General features: G+C 37.9%; 1 protein-coding gene across 4 annotated transcripts in view; it reads right to left on the bottom strand.

The window, feature by feature from the left end:
* Window positions 1-527: 527 nt before the first annotated feature.
* The window catches only part of PRUNE2 (prune homolog 2 with BCH domain), a 137195-nt gene continuing 117682 nt past the window's right edge, over window positions 528-20040 (bottom strand). Inside the window, exons 13-20 of one of the 4 annotated variants that reach the window (XM_030512093.1) lie at window positions 16673-16775; window positions 12292-12423; window positions 12050-12136; window positions 8804-8902; window positions 7544-7579; window positions 6992-7030; window positions 5351-5398; window positions 528-3456 (exon numbers count right to left, since the gene is read on the bottom strand). In XM_030512093.1, the coding sequence (XP_030367953.1) occupies window positions 3435-3456; window positions 5351-5398; window positions 6992-7030; window positions 7544-7579; window positions 8804-8902; window positions 12050-12136; window positions 12292-12423; window positions 16673-16775 (566 nt within the window). In that variant the 3' untranslated portion in view covers window positions 528-3434. The remainder of the gene's footprint in view (window positions 3457-5350; window positions 5399-6991; window positions 7031-7543; window positions 7580-8803; window positions 8903-12049; window positions 12137-12291; window positions 12424-16672; window positions 16776-20040) is intronic. The other 3 variants (XM_030512094.1, XM_030512095.1, XM_030512096.1) reach the window with 3 other exon arrangements.

The following is a 20040-nucleotide window of genomic DNA, read 5'->3' as shown; positions in this document are numbered from 1 at the left end:
AAGTCAGCCAGGCTTACTTACAGTAGTGGTAATATAAATTGACCCATTTGACACAGAGGTAGATTGGGACAGCAGTGGGCCCATGGTACCAGGTAGGTGACAGGTCTGAACATTCACCAGCTCTGATGCCTTCCTTCACTGCAGTCAGTAAGGTGGTTTCAATCTGTTCCTGCCCCATGGCTTCCGTTTTCTACCATATCAGATGGAGCAAGACTACCTACACATTAGATTTTTAGACAACAGTATAGGCACAAATTAGAGAGCAATTTAAAAAGCTACTCCTGCCTTCTTTTAGGAAAACTATTGCTTGCTAGCACCAGCACAGAAAGGATCTGAATACATGGAGGTGGACAGTAATGAGAAACACAGAATTGACTCAGTTTCAATTTTTGGAAGGACAGGTAGGGAATGGGAAGAAAAAAATATTTATAACTAAGCAAAGAACTGTGATTTGAAATGGTCAAGTGTTTCCATGCACCCAGGGAATAAAGAAAGAAACTTTGAGCTGAGAGGAAATACCTCCAGTGGTGGGTTGCAGTTCTTTATTTCTGATTCATATGTATATATACGCATACAATGATATTAGATATCCTTGTATTGCTTAATCTATAAGTCAGCATAGGTCTTTTAAGAAACAAACAAACAAAAAATGCAACTATTAATTTATATTTCATCTGAGCACTCTGATACACAGTAGAAAAAATCCATATATAAAAGCATGTATCTGTGCAGTTATACGTACTATATTAATCTTTCAACTACCTACTGATTTATTGACACACTATTGTTACTATAATATAGAACTGCCATATCATAACATTAAAAAACTTTTCAAAATATATTAATAAGCAAAGATAACCACACCTTGACTTTGCAACCATTTTTTGCACCAACACATTGATGCACCATTTTGTTTTAACAAGCCATTTGGTTTAAACAAATTCCTTCTGTCGCAGGCTGCCACTATTAGTCCGCCCATATTAATCATATTAATTCGTATAATAGCTTTGCTGTTTAGTAATTTCACACGAAGCCTTTAGAATTAAACTCATTTCTGAGCTGACATCCAGCACTAAGAACACAAATCTCATATACCCCATTTAGGTCTCAAACAGTGCATAAACATTTGTGCTGAACTTCTGCTTTGTGGCGAACTCCTTTAGCTAACACTTTCTCTCACTTACAGCATAACACAAGTCATCTGGCTCATTCTAGGTGGCTTAAACTACAAGTCTACAGAAGATGTGACTTCATGCTACTAAATGCTTTTAATAGTTTAGATCTAGGTGAAGCTTAATTCGCATCTGGAAGTTAATACAAATATTAACCTGTACATAAAACATTATCCCCAATAATACTAAGTGACGGCACTTTTATAAGGCAGACACAAGCCAAGTTTCAAATATCTGAGAAAAGGTGGAACCTACCAGATCCTAGTTCAGGGCAAGGTTATAGAGCAACAGCAATAGTCACAGGATTAGGCCCTTCCTCTGTGAAAATTAACAGGAACTGACAGAAAGATGCAATACAGCAGGCTAGCTACTGTGACTGTGTATACTTGTCAGTATAGAGCAAGGACTGCAGAGGTGCAGGTATTTCAGTTTTGATGCCAGCAGATAATAAAGCATTTGGCAAATTCTTGCCTTTCTGACAATTTTGTTAATATCTTCACTACAGCAGCTGAACAACTGTGCACACAATGATGATGCTTGCTTTCTTGCTTGCAGCCTAGCAAATACAAGATGATACAAATTGACAGAGATGGAAATGTGCAAACCACAGAACAAAAATATTAATCTTTTAAATAAAGGACTAAATACAATTTTCACTCTCATTTTAGATCCTACTGAAAAAAGCAAGGCTCATGTTGTCCTGCCTTTTGCTTAAACTTTAATCCCCAAGAAAACTTTTGCTTGCCTTTTCTTTCATTAATAATTCTGGTCTGGAAGCAGGACTGGAGTTAGTGTACGCATAAAAAGAAGGTGCAAATTATCTTGAATTTTTATGTCTAAGGTCTTATTTACCTTAGACATATTTACAGACGAAGTACAGAATCCACAGACGTAATTCTAGGGTATATGAGAGTCTTGTGAAGATAGTATTTCAGAGACTGAATAACACTATTAATTCTATTAGGAAACCCCAAAAGGCAGGTGAGTCGCAGGTTTGGGAAGTGCATGTGTGTGTTCGTTAAGGGGAAGACAAAGCATTAGCCGTATTCTTGGCTCTTGTCATTTTAAAGCAGACAAGTGGAATTTATTCAACAATTAATTTGCACTCTCTTGCAAAAGAATGGTCTGAGAGACTGAAGTTATTTTCCAGTGAATATGAGGACTTACTGCAGTGTCTTTTGTGCCAGTACACGGGACAGCAGCAAACAAGAAATGCTTAGTGTTTTTCTTAATTTCATGTTTTCACTGTTCTGTTCTGTGACACAGACAATAAACTGCATTGTAACACTCCGGTGTTTTTATATTAGATACATTTTGAATGCTACTTGGACATCTATTCCTAACAAATGAGTGTGACTCCCAACTGCAGATTTATACATTTAATCTTCAGTTTTAGAAGAAAATACTAAGTAGCTGTTTCATATTCATAGCATTAATAGCCTTTACAATTGGAGTTAGGATGCCACTCAAAGACTTGTAACCTAAAAAAAAATCTAGAAAAACAGATTTAGAAAACAACAACTTCAAATTAATAGTCCAAGGCTTTTAGAATATATGACAATCATTTACAGGATTAGCTGCTTCTATAAAAACTAAAATAAAGATACTAAACTAAATTATTAAAATAAAATTAATTTCAGTTTGTCCTCTGGGAAGTCTATGACTAATTATTATTTTATTTAGTATATGTCTTTTCTGTGACCAAATAAAAAAGTCATTAAATGAACATGGAAAGACGTTTCAGACAGCAAGAAACAAACAAATTCAAGAAAGGTCTGCATCATTTCTAGAATCTGCATCTATTATTCTTAAATAACACAGTTGCTGCTGCTCTGTGACACAACCAAGCTAAAATTTATTGTAACAATAACTGTTCTGTTCAGCTATGCATAAACATTAATATGCTGAAGATAAAAATGAAACAAAAATCCATATCCTCTATTGACTTGTTGATGAGCCACGCTGTCGTTAAAATTGTATCCTTTTAAACAGAAATTGCTCACACACATCAAAACCAATGCTAGATGATACAACTTTTCTAATGAAAATTCCATTTCTGATAACAACACAGGCCGCAAATTCTGCTGTTTCCATAGCAACAGAATTGGCCCTTTTGGTGGTCTTGAATTGCTGAATGACATGGAAAAATTGTAAAACAAACAAAATTAACCCAAATTGCCTGCTGTACACCTTGGTCACAAGTGTCTGGGTGATGAAAATCCAAGTGAACCCTCTTCTTCAAATGCCTGGCAATGATGGTTTTTATTTCAGGGTCATGTCAATGCTATATATTAAAGACAAAGACAAAAAAACCAAAAAACCAAACAAACACAGAAGAACAAGAACAAAAAAAGAAATCAGTGCTGTGAAATATGTGGTTAGTCATCTCCCCAATCCTGAGCATCCTCATCTCTCATTTACTTAAATGTATTGGTGTCATATAATTTACACACATCCTATCTACTGTATATGCAAAATATACAACTTAATAAGATCTGTAGAATTTTTATTGAAATTTAATAACTTCAGATGTGGGAAGATCCACTGGTGGAATGACGCCACAGTGTGGCAAGATATGGGTGCCCCTAAAAATGTTTGTAAGAGTATGGTTTTGCCACTTAGTGCAAAACACGTCATCAAATACATTAGAAGCATTCTTTAAAATAAGAAGTTGTGGTCACAGAATACGTAACTATTTAAATCAAGTATCTATGAACTGTTACAGAACACACAGGGTTCTTTCACTGTGAATTATTTCATAATGATTTTTTTTATTTTTTCCAAGTCATAAGAAAGTGCAAGAACTTGATCAATGACAATAGCATGATTAATAGATAAAAGCCTTTGGAATAGATAGATAGGAAAAAAACAACAGAAGCAAACTAAGAGCTGGGCAGACTCCAGAGGGGTTTCAGTAGAAAGCATACAGGAGAAAAGTCTATGTATAACTGCTGTTATCTTTATGGAGGCATTTACATGGGAAGTCCTATTTCCTCAAGAAATGACACCATAAATGAGCTATATGACCACAGGAAAATTACTGCCACTTCTGAAGACAGATTCAAATTTATGGATATTTAAGCCAAATATAAATTCTCTTCTCATATTGCTTCTTCCTGCCCAGCTTCTCTTTTGAGAAAAAAGGAAAATTGTTCAAGCCAAAATTTACCTTATGGTTCTAACCTATGCCTCCAGCATGATACTGTGATAGCTTATTAGAGTAAAATTTTATTTTAAAAATGTGAAAAGCTACATTTTGTTATGCATCTCTTTGCTACACGTACTGCTCATTATCTGCCTGCTTATTAGTACTCATGTTATTGATGTAATCTTTTACTGAGGAGTCCTGTTTGCTATATTCTATTCCCTGAACAATATTCCAGTGTAAGACACCAGTGTATTTCTACATACCAGTCAGATGGGTAGGGACAGCAAAGTCCCCAGTTACTCCTCCATGGTGCACACTGGCCAGGAATACACACACTGTTGCAGTGACTAGTCCTCCTGACATGCTGTTCTAGCAACAGTGACACATTCAAGCTAGAAATACCCTCACTGATGCACAGTAAGAACGGCGCAGGGTTTTCCATTCACGTGCTTCAGTTACGGTATCAGATGGAGGAACAGCATGCCAGAGGACTGAAACATTCCCATTTCTAAGGGAACCAGTCCAGCTTTGAAAGGAAGAGACATAAAGATACTGGAGATTTAATCAGGGAAATAACTATGAAAAAGGCTGAGAAGCACAAAAGCAAAGAGAGAAAGAAATGAAGAGCATAACCTAGGAATTAAAATAAAATAAAAGACTTTTTAATCTCTGAATAAGAATGGCAAGTTTACCACTTTACTTTTAATTGAGGATAATGCATGGATGCATGTTGCACTGTCTCTATCTGCTTTTCACATAACTTAACCTGAATACCCTCAGGCTAAGAATTCTATCTGTCTCTGCTTGGAAATGGTCGAGGACACATTAATCACATCTGCAATGCAAATATAATAAATCTTACTTCAGTGCTTTTTCTGCTTGCATATGTTGAATCAAGTTCCTGAAAATAACTGTAAAAGCATTTAGGTTTCCAAAAAAGCTTTATGGAGTCTACCCAGCCTCAGTTCCCAACAGCATGATGGCAAAATAATGTTAAAATGTAATGACAATATTAGGCATAAATTCTTACTCTTGCTCCACTGAAGTAATTTCTGGATCATTTGAAAGGCAGCTAGTTCTGGGTACAAGGAAAAAGAAGTAGTAGTAAACATTTCTTCTCTGCTTATTTCTTTCTCTTTTTAGATATGACATCAAGTTTGTGGGATGTAATAACTAACTGTAGTGAGTATCTTTGACAGCACAAACACACAAATGCTATTGATAGGAATGTAGTGATCTTAGTGGCTGCAACACAAATTAGTTTGAGTAATAAATTTTTTAAGCCATTTCTTTAAGTTGGCGAAGGGAAATGCACTACAGTGACTTCATACATCCAGTAGTAAAAATAATCATGATGTCTGATATGAGTATTTAGTTCCCCTTTCACTTGCTATGCTGCAGCCTGCATTTTTTTAAATGAATGGAGTAACAAGAAAGCTTTCTTCCTCAGAGTCTTCACTGCCATATACTACAATATATTTGAAAATGCTTGAAAATAAGGGATGGAAGTTGCATTTCAAGGTTGGGTGAGCCTCTTTTGTTTAACAAAATATTCAAATGGTATCAGATAACTACTTATCATAGAATCATAGAACAGTTAGGGTTGGAAAGGGCCTTAAGATCATCTAGGTCCAACGCTCCTGCCATGGGGGCAGGGACTTCTGTGAATTTATTGCTTCTGAGGCAGTCTAACTGCTAGAATCAAAAAGCAGCAGTCAGTGTTTTTGCATATTTCTCTGTGGTCATTTTAAAAACTAATCTCAGGAGAACTGGAGGAAAATGTGTACTGCAAAAGGAGAAACTTTAGAAAAAAATACAACAAAGGAGAAGTAGTAAGATGAAAATTCTGAAGTGCACAAGCTGAAGGAAGGAAACTGAAAAGAAACTTTCAAAAATTCAGAATCTTTGGTTACAATAACTGCAGGGAAAATGTCATACTAGAACCAAAAGACTCAGCTCCCTTCTCCAGAATCTTGTGTACAAGACACGTGAAAAAAGTGCACTAGATACTTTCTAAGCTATATTCAGTAAATCAAGGATTTATATTCTTCCAGTTAAGGGTTTCTATGGTACTTTACAGCATACTGCCTCAGTATCTTTAAGTCAAAGCACAGAATTTATAGTATTTGATCATCAGCTGATACTGATTTACTAAGTGACCATAAAAAATACAGTATTATCAAGTATTAATCCACTGGCCTCTCCAACCAACACTGGAAAGACAGGAAAAGTTACCTACCTGCCTTAACTGAGAATGTGATATAATAGCTATCCCTAACTTAGTAAATTGTGAAAAATATTTTTAAAAAAGTACTACCTCCTAAAAACTTTATGAATCATCTGACATAATGGGTGGAAAATGTTTAATGAACCATTTTAATGGAATAAAAAATTAATTTCAGTTCTCCACATAACTACAGAAACAATAATAAAAATCAGCAAAAATGTTTTTTATAATGTAAGGGTATGATTTTTCCTTACTGAGAACCAACAGTACAAATGCAGGCTGCTTACAGTGAGGGCGGAAGTCAATACACACGTGTGGCAACTTACACAGTAACTGAAACTACAAGGTGATTGCTATACCAAACACATAATATAAGACTGCATTCAATCTATTCCTGTGAAACAAATAAATATAATGCCAGCATCCAGCTGAAAGCTATCTTACTTAGTTGTTTCTGAAGTTTCCCTCAGCTCTTCATCCAATCTGCATGAATAAAAGTTATTGATATAAACAAAGAAGCCAGCAGAGCATAAGAGAGAAGCAGAGCAATAGCAGAGCAAAGAACAAATCTAGTACATGCTTCTAAACCAGGCACCCAGTATTATGCACTGACCCTAAAGCTCTTAAGTATGAAACCATTTATCCCTGTGCTCAATTCCACATTTAATTTATAACTCCTTACTTCGCTTATTTGGAGGCAGAAACATAAAGGCAGCAGGGATATGAAGCATGCCCAGCGGACAGAGCCGAAAGCATTCAGTTGCTCTATCAGATAGTATTAAACTAACTGCAGCCTGGGCCAAGTCAAGGACATTTACAGTTCAGTAAGTTTTATTTGCAAGGCAGGCTGATCTCAACAGCTTGAAGGGGAAAGTTAGATTCCACATCATTGCAAGTCCTTTCTCATTCAGCTGTTGAGGTTGCCTGCAGGTGAAAGGCTGTCACACAGATTCACTCCATTATGAGCAGCAGCATGGGCTAGAAAGCAAGTTTTACCTCATTCTTCTCTTAATACACCTCTCTTCATCATACCTTACAAAATAAGAGTGGGTGAAGGAAGAGAAAAGATGTAAAAGTTTATATGACACAACAGGCACATTGAATTTCATCTCAGTAAAAACTACCAAATAACCACAAAACCCAAATCCTGGCATAACTCTATGTACTTTCTACAGGTGGGGTTCCTCATGACCATAGGCAGTATTTTAGTTCTTGCCACAGGAGCAATTATCAAGCCAAAAGCTGAATATCATTTTATTTTGTTACAGGGATCTTTCTCAGTTTGCAGCAGAAGTTACCAGCTGAACATTGCTATTCTCCTTGTGGCATGGGAATAACTGCTCACAGTGCCTTGAACGCAAACACCCACTAAATCTTCACATCACATCTTGAAAATGTTTGCCACCAATGGGTGCACTTGTCACCTTTCAATTTTTTTCTTCAGCAAAATCATGACCTCTCATCTGGGTGCTGAACACATGAAGCAGGTAGTTCCCTAAAATTTCTTAAGCTCTAAGTCCTAAAATTTCTTTGGTACTGGTGCTGTGATCACTCCACCTTTGGTCTGAAAGGTGAATGGACTTTCCAAACAATTTTCAGTCTACAGAGAAGAAAAGATGTGTGTAACACTGATGTGTGTAGTGCTACAGAGAGTGTAACAGTAAAACACAACAAGTAAGCAGAGACAGAAACACACTGATGTATGTAACATACATTAAGGTCTGTATCAAAGGGAACTGTAAGAAATTACAATGTTGGCAGGAATCAAAAGAGGAAGAGAGGCAAGAAGGAAGGGAGGGATGGAGGATGGAAAAATCTTAGGGACGTTAAAACATTCTAGAAAACTCTTTATCAGATGATTCCTGTGGAAGACTTAAACTTTTTTGCTATCTTCTTTCTGGATTAGTGAGCAACGGTTTGTTCCAATTTGGATTATACAGACATAGAGTCGATGAAGGGACTGTGAGCCCGAAAGTTTTTCTTCATTTTACTAGCTGTATCGTTTGTTCCAGTATAAAACCTTCCTCTTCCCATAAATGTTGGTTCCCCTAGGTGTATATACTGTTTTGTGTTTCCACCACACAGTGTTTTCCTGCTTCTGAGTTTGACAGTGGAATTTTTGTGGAATACCACATAAATATTTATAGCAATATCAAGAAGGGGTTTCCTGATTTTCTACAGACTCTGAAACACTATTATTAGTTTCTGGAAATAGTTTCCATTAGAACAAGTACATGCTTACTGTACATCACTTACTCGACAATACTGTCTGGTATGTGCACATATTCCATTGGAATCATCTCATGAAGCTCCGCCAATGTGTTGACATACTGTATCTTACTTCTGAACTTAGAGCTGAAACATAGAAACAGCATGTTAACCGACTTTTCTTCAAACATCTTTTATGATATATTAAAAAAAAGAAAACGTATACTTAATGTATTAAATATTTAGGCATTTTGTTATTCGTATTTCAGTTACAGAGTTCAGATGATCATGAGCATACCTGAGTTCTAGTGAGGCTGAAATCAAGTCTAAGACTTTTGCTGTTCCTTGCTTAGGCTAAATCACAGTATTTAGGACAAAATTACGAATTGCAATGCCTACATACTAGGCAATGTGGTTAGTTTTACAGTTCAAAGGAGATGTATTAAAATTTTGAGAAGAATCAAATCCCCTACAACATACTTACATGTAAAAAGAGATGGGAAGCATTCATGTAACGCGGTCATAATGAATTAACATCAAGTGATTGTGATGAATTAGCACTTACGTTTGACACTGATTCTCAATCAAATACAACAAAACTGAACTACTTCATTTATATAGATGAGTGCAGATGTGATTGTGTATATGCATGTCTATTCTTATTGCAGGGCCTTCTTATGAGGAAATACTTCCCTTGTTCATTTCAGCTGTGCTGTATGACCATTTATTGTGTTTGAGAAATCATCACTCAGAAAAAGGACAAACTGTTCAGAAAACACACTTAAAAAAACAAGGCTATTCGCTTGTCTAATCTGAATTATTTGATATGTATGGTCTTATGAGAAATCCATCTTTTCATTTGGCTCCTAAAGCAATTTTCCAAATTCAGCTCTGGTTGTATTTAGTCTTTTAATATCAGTAACAGTGACACGAATGCACACTGATTGGAAAAGTTCTTAAATATAGGCCATGAAAAACAGAACGTGTTCTTCCTATTTACTGCTGATTTGGGGGTATGACCAGACCACATGAAGCCTCTGAAATAGCTCTGATCAGATTACTGCCCCTTGCCTTACCAGACATATTTCCCATACAAGGTAAAGTGAGACAGCTGAAACAGGAACACAGGAAGGTACCATGAATAGTTGCTTAAGCTTATCCATTTGATTCGTCTCTGTACCAGATAACCTTCACTAAGCACACACACTGGAGCAAGCTGATGGTCACCTTTTAAGATGCATGAATCACAACTGTCCTATCAAAGCCATGAGAGGATACAGATAATTCTTAGCACTTTATAAAAAATGTTAATCATAGTTTGGATCATCTAAACTGCCAACTTGGCATGCTGCAAGCCAATCAGAAACTTCAAATTCAGAAAAAAAAAAAAAAAAAAATCTTTCAAGGGTTAACTCTTCCACTTGAGGATTCTCCTAGGTTCATTAATTCCAGCACAGTGTGATTAACTCCAACACAATCTGACTAATTGCTTCACGTGGGAGTCTGTGTATAGACATCCCGAATACATGACCAAAATAAGAAGTCATTGTTTCTTTCAGACTTTAGGGGAGGTGTGCTGCCAATGGTGGTAGATTTTTGAGGTAGAATTGACTAGCACACCCTCAGTGACTTGACTGACCCTTGCTAATCTGTTATCTTTCAGTTTCTTGGTGCCTGCTGTTCTGCCCCACATCTCAGCTGAAATGGAATGAGAATTACCTTGCTCATGTTTAGCTACCTCTTTGAAATCTCTGCTTGCCTTAGGACCAGTTCATTTCTTACTCCAAAATTCCCACTGTGCACATTAGTGGTTTGGTTATCTGCGTGGGGCTAACAAACTAAGCTACAGCCATCAGCCTTCAATTTTATCAAATTTCCATCTCCTTACATTGCTTGTTACTGAACTGACTCTCTCTTTTCATGCCTCATGGAGTTTTTTTACTCAGCTTTCTCTTAGTGCTCTTCTGTCCTTGGTGAGGGTTCAAATATCTTATGTCATCTTCCACAACAGTCGCACTGGCCATGTGTCCTGCCCACCTTTTTTTAACTCCCATTTGCACTTTGCTTTCTTCTTGTACAGACTTAATCTTCTTGGCTGAAATGGAGTGCTTTAACTGGTCTCTAATGTTTTTAGTTTTGTACTGCTGATTTGCTATGCCAAATTATTTAGAGTGAACTTTTCTCCCGTTTGGCAATGCAAAATCTCTAGTCACTGCTGCTCAGTATGGTCATTCTGAATAAATGACTAATGAACTTAAACAGACATGGCGTATTTCTTTTTTTATTTATTTTTCTGCCTACCTTTCCTCTGGAAGCAAATAGGATGCCAACAGAAACACCTCAGACACCAAATGCAAGTGAGTGAATCCTCATCATTACTGTTGACAATTCCAAGTATTGTTTCCTTGTTGCTCTAGTATTTTTAATTGCCACTTTCTACTTGGTATTAAAGACACAATGTCTAAAAGAAGCAGCTCCTTTATGACAGTATGCCTGTCGCACTTTGGCAGCAATGGGAGAACTCATGCACTTCCTGATCCCTGTGTCACCCTATCAGGACAGAGCACCCTGCAACAGACACCTCTAGTCTCCTCATCTGCAGCCTGGGGACAGACCTCTCTGAGGCATCTTATTCACCCTATGGCTCCTATGGTTGATGCTGCTTCTCTTCCCAGAAGCAATTCTTTCTCACACCTGTGAGTCTGCTCCTGCTTATTTCAAGATTTCAACTGCATACTTGCCCATCTTTAACAACTACTGAGGTCTTCTGGGTCTGTAACATTTCTTTGCTTTTCCACTAATCAAAGCATTGGTTTTGGTGGCATTAAACCTTTTTTTTTGAGCCAGAACTCCTTTGCATTCAAACAGCTCAGGGTGCTGGCACTCCTCTTGCATAAGCAGCAACTACTTTTTCAAACCCAGAATTGAAGCTTAGTCTTGTCCAGTAGCCACACTTTTTTTTAACGAGGTGACCATCATTACACGCAGATCCCTTTTCTACATGTCTTGTAGCTGGGCTTGGAAGAAAGACAACTTTAAGGGACTGAATGCCAAGTTCTGCATACATATACAGGTTTAATATATCATGACTATAATGTCTTCAACTAGATACTCATATAAATCACTTCTTTTTTTTTTTTTTTCCCATTTAAGAAAGTCAACTTCAACTGCCAGAATGCCAACATGAACTGGAAAATGAGTACTCTTCAGTGAAAGATTAACAGGGGTGTCTGATGATTTAGGGTGCATCTGTATTCTTAGGGACATAGAAAATCACCAGTATTCATTACATACCTTATAAAAGGTCGTGTCACAGCCAGAATTGTCCTGATAAACCATGATGGATGAACAATTATAAATGATTTCAAATTCTTCCGTAACCTAAGTAAAAAAGAAATTGTTTTAAAAAAAACCAAACAAAATCCATACAAAATCTGAAAAGATCATATACTGTGAACACTGTCCTAGAAGGGAGTAATAGAAATTCACAGCGTTTAAAATAATGGCTGTGGATCAGAAAGGAAAATAGTACTTACCGTCGATCAATCATCTGGTAACATTTTTTCATCCAACCCAGTCCAGGCATCCTGCTTCTTGGTGTTGCTCCATTCAAGTAGACAATCATATAGTCTTCAGCTACCATCAGCTCTAAGGTACTGATTACGTAGCTGAAGAAAGTACAGGAGTAAGTGAGCATATATTATACATTATCCACTTAAGCCCCAACTAAATCAGTCTGCTATGAATAAATTAAGGCAGACTAAGCAGTTTATGACAAGATAGTGTTTATTTTTCCTTTAAACCAAAGCAAACATTTAGCACTGGTCACCATGCCACCTGTAGATGTATAACTAGAAAACCACAACCTTATCTGCATCTTCAGAAATATGCAGTTTCCTTACAAACGTCAAGTTTCATAGTAAGTTTTCAAATCTCACAGGTGACTTTGCTTTTTCTTAATAGGGCATTAAATCATGAGAGATTTAAGGCAAGGGAGAGTGTGGCAGGACCATGCAAAGTTCCAGGAACTGCTGAAATTAATTGTTGAGAAACTTCACTATTAACCATAGAACCCTAAAATGGTTTGGGCTGGAAGGGACTTTAAAGATCATCTAGTTGCAATCCCTCTTTCATACGCAGGGACACCTTCCACTAGACCAGATTGCTCCAAGCCCTGTCCAACCTGGCCTTGAACACTGCCAGGGATGGGGCAGCCACAGCTTCTCTGGGCAACCTGTGCCAGTGTCTCATCACCCCCACAGTAAAGAACATAACAACAACAACAACAACAACAATAATGTTTGTTCAGTGAAGAAATAATAAGGGTCAGGAGAAGATACTTGTCTGTGATTCTTGTGATCCACACACTACTGCTACTGAGACTCTGAGTGCCAACTACAAATACTTTGAATCTTAAGGCTAATAAAGCTTGTCCATCAACCTGCCTTCTGATGTGACAGAGCACTCCATGACCACTTCATTTTGCGGGCAAAGCACTCCAAACACTCATTAAATTCCTCAGCTCAGCAAGAACAATTCATACAGAACAGTGCTCTTGACTCTCCTAGAAGAGCACAGTACTTGGTCAAATGAAAGGGTAGTTTTAAATTCTTCCCCAGGACTACATATGCAGATGCTCCACTCAGTAGTCCCCACCTCATTTGGGAGTTGTTATCACAGGTATGTTCAAATTGTTCTCTGTTCTGTTCAACCCCAAGGCAAGTATGTAAAAACTACAGTGAAAAATCAGGGGTCACAGCTTAAAAACTGAATGCCAGAGTGTGCTCAATAAAAAAGGTAAGTTCTATTCCCTGAGCATAATGGCCCCTTTCAGAGGTGTATGGGAATGACTCACAGTCTAATCTGATCCTTAAATTCCTGAAGATGCAGTTTCTTTAAAAGAAGCTCAGGGGAGACCTTATAACAGTCTTCCAAAGGGGCACTACAGGTAATCTGGAGAGGGGCTTTTTACAAAGGTATGTAGGGGCAAGACAAGGTGTAATGGCTTTAAATTGAAAGAGGGGAGATTTAGGTAAGATATTAGGAAGGAATTCTTCCCTGTGAGGGTGGTGAGACACTGGAACAGGTTGCCTAAAGAAGTGGTAAATGCTCCATCCCTGGCAGTGTTCAAGGCCAGGCTGGATGGCACTTGGAGCAACCTGGTCTAATGTGAGTTGTCCCTGACCATGACAGGGAGGTTGGAACTAAGATGATCTTAAGGTCCCTTCCAACCCAAACCATTCTATGATTCTGTGATTCTGTGAACAGTAGGAAATCTTCTTCTCACCAACGAGAGTGATAACTTTACCTGCACATAAAGTAGGCAGCCATTAACTGACTAGTTCCATGCGTTTGATAAATCCCATCTAACTAACTACTCACTTAATTCTTCGCACTGCTCTCTTTCTCACCTTGCAGTTGTGCATTCGCTGCCTTTGCATGCATTTGTAAAAGTTCATGTCTAATGGTGAAATATCAAAGTGAGGGATGTATGGACATTCTGATGGAAAAAGCCTGATTTAACTGAACCTACTGATTATTTGACAGGCTATGAAATTAGCCCTTCCACACAACATCTAGTACTTTAAAGACATTTAGTGAAACATACAGAAAAGTGTGTATAAGTATTTCTCAAAACACTACAAGTCTTTCAGTTATAGAAACAGAGACAGTCTGAAAATATCTATGTTTGGCCTAGGTGCAAAGGGAGTTGTGAACATTATGAATAATCAATTATAGTAAGAACAATCATGCCTACTTCTCATCAGGAATATGAGGAGTATTATGACACAAAAAGAAGTCTCTGCTAGTTTTTTAGTGAGATCTCACTTATCTCACGTACTTTCACTTAACAGCTCGTATTCACTGTGGGTTGAATTAGACCATCTGCCATTTTAGGGATGCTGAGCTCTCTTGCAAACCTTAGCTAACTGGTAATTTCCTATTATTTGGTAAGGAAGGTGACTTCATTATTTGAAAAGATGGACAGACTTTCTCTCATTGACTAGAACAATTTACTCACTCTGAAAGCAAAAAGTGTTGGGTTTGATTTTCAAAGTATAGTCTTTCAGGTTGTGATTCATTTAAAAAAATTTAAATCTCTAGACTGTATCAGGCAGCCACAAATGAAACAGCAGAATTTTCTGAGTAGTTCTGCATCATTTGCAAGTGCTGTAGAAGATGCTGTCTTAATTTTGTCTCAAACCCAACTTTTCAAAGACAGTTTTACAGGATTAGTCAAGGTAACAAATAGGAACAAGGTAACTGGAAATGAAGGGAATCCAGAAGGGAAAGTAACCGCAAAACTGGGAACAATTGAAAAAAGTTGTTAATCAGAAGCTAGAGGTGTCATACACACTGCAAGTGCATGATTATCTATTGGAAACATGCTGTATAAAAAATGATAATAGATTTACTGATCTGCAGGCCTCTCCAGACCCCTATATAATTCAATAGTAAAGAATTCACAAATATTTAAATATCTAAATTGTTTGGTATGTTGTGAACTGTCGCACTCCCTCTATTTCAATGCAATTCATAGACCTACAACTGAAAGAAAGGGGTGATCTGACTTTCCCTTTTCCTTGTCTTACAGAGAACTAACATTCTATAAACCTTAAAATAAGCTAAACGTTTACAGCCAACCTGAACTCTCTCTTATACTACTACACCAGAAAAAGACAGTAAGTTATGAAGTTGTCTTTGGTAATGTCCTCAAGTGATGTGGAAAAGTGTCTTCAGACTTGAAAAGGCTCTCTCTGCAAAGTCCATTTACCATTTGCTTTATCTATGGACAAAGGTCTTGGGTGAAGTCGAAGAAAACCATTAAACGTCAGTGACAGGTACTCTCAGCTTTGTTTCTAGCCATAAAGTTAAAACCACTGTCGCAATTCCTTCCCTCTGAATCACTGGGCACTGTGTAAATGAGTTACTGTAGATACGTGGGGCTCTTAGAGGCTCTATCAGACAAACGCTGGTAATTGGTCTGACTTGGAACTACAGCACTCAATCTCGTTTTTCACACATTGACACAATGTTGAAGGCATTGGCTGTAACCATGTGCACCTTCAAGGAGTGGAGTTTTAAGGAGACTAGGTCTGTGCTCCTGGTGAGCTGCAAATGGCAAAAGCTAGGTCTCTGCTGGCTTTAGCAATGACTGACTGGGTTTTAGCATAGAAAATGCTGCAACGACTGACTTTTTTAACAGCTGTGTGTGCAAGTAGCTGGAGGCACTTCAGGGGAGTACTGCCTTCACAATTTCTGGCTGCCAAACCAAGTTGCTATTAGAAGTAATTTTGCTGTCATAAATTTGGCTTCATGTGGCCAAATATGCATCCCGCTCAACTGGCCTCTGCCACTTTTAACTGAATCAGAAGCAGCTGGAGCCAGGAAAAATACTTAGAGCTGTTTGTGTCAGCAGCTATAATCTATTTTGTATTTTTGAAACAAGTGTCACAAAATGGTCCTGTGCCTCCTAAACACAGCTACAGCATATATTAAAAATATTATATACAGTGATACTGTATGTATATGATAATACATAATAAACAGTGAAAACCAGTCTGGTGGCCTAAGACCCTGCTGACTGTTATCAAGGGCTGGAGATCACTAGTGAAACAGTGCAATGATTGTAGGCCTAAGAAGCTGAAGATATTGCATTCCTTGACATTTAGAGAGATACTACAGTCAGATTTGGTCCTGACACATATGCCTTTATTCAGGATGGTGAATAGGTGAAGAATACCAAAATAATATTCTATTGAACAGTTTATCTATAACTGCTATTATCCTTGTCATTCAGATGACTCCCCTTTCAATAATCAAAATTACCTCTTAATTAAAGACAGGTTATATCTCACTACATAATTATGAGTAGTAACTCAAAAGACTCTGTGACATTGTTCACATATCACTCACAGGAAAAGATTTTCCATGACATAGTTGTAATCAGTTCGACTGCTGTCTGGCAAGAAGCATGCTGCAAACACAATGATAGCATTCAGACCATCACCATAGTATCCTGTGGAAAAAAAAGGAAAAGCCATTTTTGTCTTTGTTAAAGGCTATTAAGAAGAGAAATGTAAAAAGAAATCTCGAAGTCCTGGAATAGAGCTACTATGCCCACTACTGAAGGAGACCGAAAATGTATGAAATATCATCAAGTGATAAGCAAGCAGAATAGTCAGTTATGTTGAATTCCTGAAAAACACACTTAGCACAACTATCAGTAAATGTTTTACAGCGACCAGCAAAAAAGCCTTGTAAGTAATACAATCTTTTCTGAACTCCGGGTTCATTGCATCTCTAGGCCAATCATGAGGTGAATGCTCACCTTAGACTGAGGAACAAGGGGCTAAAGAAAATATCATACATTTGCTAACCTGCATCTTTTCAATGACGTTTCATAAAGTCTCACAATCCAATCTCTGTTGGCTTGCACAGCTGCAATAATCTCAGGATATTACAGTTATGACTGCACCCCACTGTATCTTAAAAGCTCCTGGGGATCAGTTAAATAATGTGCTGCAAGTTTGGTATAAAACACTTTTTCACCTTGGACACTCCAGTTGTCCAATACTGGCATTCACTGGACTGCACCACTGCCTAATGATGGCTGTAAACTCTCAAAGCTGCAGCACTTCTGTTCTTGGGTCCAGGGCAGTTGCTTGTTACCCAAAATAAATTTTTCTTTATTTTTCATGGTGGATTAATGCTGGTTAATCTTCTTCACAATCCTTTGCAGCTGCTACAGATTTCAGTGTTATTAATAATAAATACAACTGCATAGTAAGAAATAAAACTGCATTTCAGTTTTGTTTAAAATATACATACAATCAGGAGACAATTTATAAAGATGCTGTAGAAATGGTTGTAGGCAGATAGCACTAACGACATACAGAGATAGAAGCTCGATGTACTTAGAGAATGCACTGAAAGCCTTTCAAAAGAAGCTATGAGAAACTAACTATGAGTGAGAGATTATAATGTTTGTGAAGGAAACTTTGAGTCTCCCTCGAAGATGGGAACACATTCCTGACAAAAATAAAGGATAACACTGGCACCTAGCAACACTTTCATGAGGAGATTTTAAGGCTTACAGTGCTTTTTGGATAATACACAGCAGTATCCAACCCTCAAATGCTCTTGCATTGTGGCCAGACAAGCAAGGTAAAATTCTCTGTGGAAAGAAAAAGATAACACACAATCCGTGTGTGCCAATCAGGGAAGAGTAAGAGAGTCCTTCTTGTCAGCTAGCTGAAACAACAAGATGATGTTTATGTCAAGGAAGTAATTTCTTACATGGCTTTGTAGAGATCTTCAAAGAATCTAGTATCCCTGACAAAATGAGTGCTTCAAGGCACTTGCCCATGAAGTCTTCCATGCCAATGAGAACCACAACTGATTAATCTGAACCCTATCCCAGTCATAAGGACATGCACAGAAGCACATTCGATTTAGGGCTCTCAGCTGTTCCTTAAAGACAGAAAAACACTGCTGCTTCCTGAGTTACAAAGGGGAGCAAAAGAAGGATAAGATTCTCAAAGAAAAATGTGCATGTCAGAAGTAAGTCTCCTGCCTCAAGCCATATTGTTTCAAATCAAGGCTTGGCAAAACCACCTGCTGAAGTTGTTATGTTGCATTTATGCCTTCTGAATTTGATTTGGTAGGTATATTGCACTGGATAAGACAATAATACATACTCTTGTTAGTAACACCAACATAGAGTTGAGAATGATAGCTAGCCTATACCTCATCTGCTGAAGAATCATTTAGACACTGCAGGAAGCTTTCTGTCCTTAGCCTTAAGCCCACTCTTCTACAAACTTGGCACCTCTTGTCTTCCCGGCACTGTGAAGCAGCCTTTTTTTCTGTCTCTTCAAGGCCGAAGGCCAGCTACTTTACAACTGGGCTTCCAGAACTAGAGAAGCCACTGTATAATGGCAGCCCAGCATACGTCCGCTGTCTTCTCCAGTCCCACAGCGCAGTATTTCTCTCCATCCTATGGAGAGACATAGGCAGGCAGAAGAACTAAGGATCAAGGTTTGAGTTCAAGCCAAAGGGCAATGTGGATATCCCACTTTAATCCATGTGACATAGTGTGTAAGTCATAGCTCCAGCTCATGTTAGGATCCATGAACATCGTATCCACATATATAGATACATTTGATTGACTCTGGTGTCCCAGTGAAGATGTCAAGATCAAATTCAAAGAGTAGCATTGCATTTTCTAGCAAGGATGTACACAGGTAGGCAGAAGAAACTCCAGTCCTGCTTTCAGCATCCTCAACTTTTAAGACATGAAAGAGTATAACAGTCTTCTCAAAAGAAACAAAAAGAACTCCACTTCCCACACTCATCATTACTACTACTCACTGTTATGTTTCCATTTTCCCAACAGACCTATGTACTTTCAAAGAGAGAGTACTCATTTCACCTCTCCCATCCTAGCTCATCCCTCAGCTAAATCATGCAACAAAGCAGTATTTTCTTCCCCCATCAGCTTTACAAACAGAGAGGAGATCTCCTCCCTTCTGTAAGTTTAAAAATCCTTGAAAGACTTGCAGGACAATTTATATCATGCCGCATAAGGCAATCTGTCCAGCTGGGTCAGGATTTTGGCAGTGAGAGCACATTGTGGCAGGTGTGTCCACTAAATTACACAGCACAGTTTGCAGTTCATGCAAAGCAAAATGATTATGTGCAGATGCCACCTAACAGCACACAGAAGAAAAACCCACAGATAAATCTAAGCCACTTTTTCTTACTCATGCTCGTAAACAAGGAATGTTCACCCAAGGGAGAAGTGCTTTTTAATTCATCACTAGATGCCAGAAAAAGCCATTTGTCCAAATTTTCAGTCAGCCTACGCAAGGAGACAGATCCCTAAGAAATTTATCTGTTAACATATGTGGAAGGCAATCTCACACTTACACTGCCAATTCTACTCTCACTTTTCCTATTTTGTGGCTACAACCTAGATTCTGCATTTGGTGTTCTCTGTCACTTGGCAAGGAGGAATGTTCAGTAGATCACTGAATCATCAAGACATGCTTGACCTGACTTCCAATAGACTAATTTTAACCAGAATCTGTTCTTACTCTTGAGGTTAAAGGAAATTTTCCTGGCTCTCTAAAGCACTCCAAAGATACTAAAGTATTGCCAAAGGGAACATCATATGGAACAGGCCTAGCCGCCATCATATAGAAATTGTTTAAACTGTCCAAAGTTTTCCCATGATCCATGCATCAAAATTATTTTGTTTCCACATCTTCAGACTCTCACTT

This window comes from Strigops habroptila, chromosome Z (assembly GCF_004027225.2).
Source record: "Strigops habroptila isolate Jane chromosome Z, bStrHab1.2.pri, whole genome shotgun sequence".
Taxonomy (NCBI): Eukaryota; Metazoa; Chordata; class Aves; order Psittaciformes; family Psittacidae; genus Strigops; species Strigops habroptila.
The sequence above is the reverse complement of the archived record's forward strand: the minus strand, read 5'-3'. Positions and strand labels throughout refer to the sequence as shown.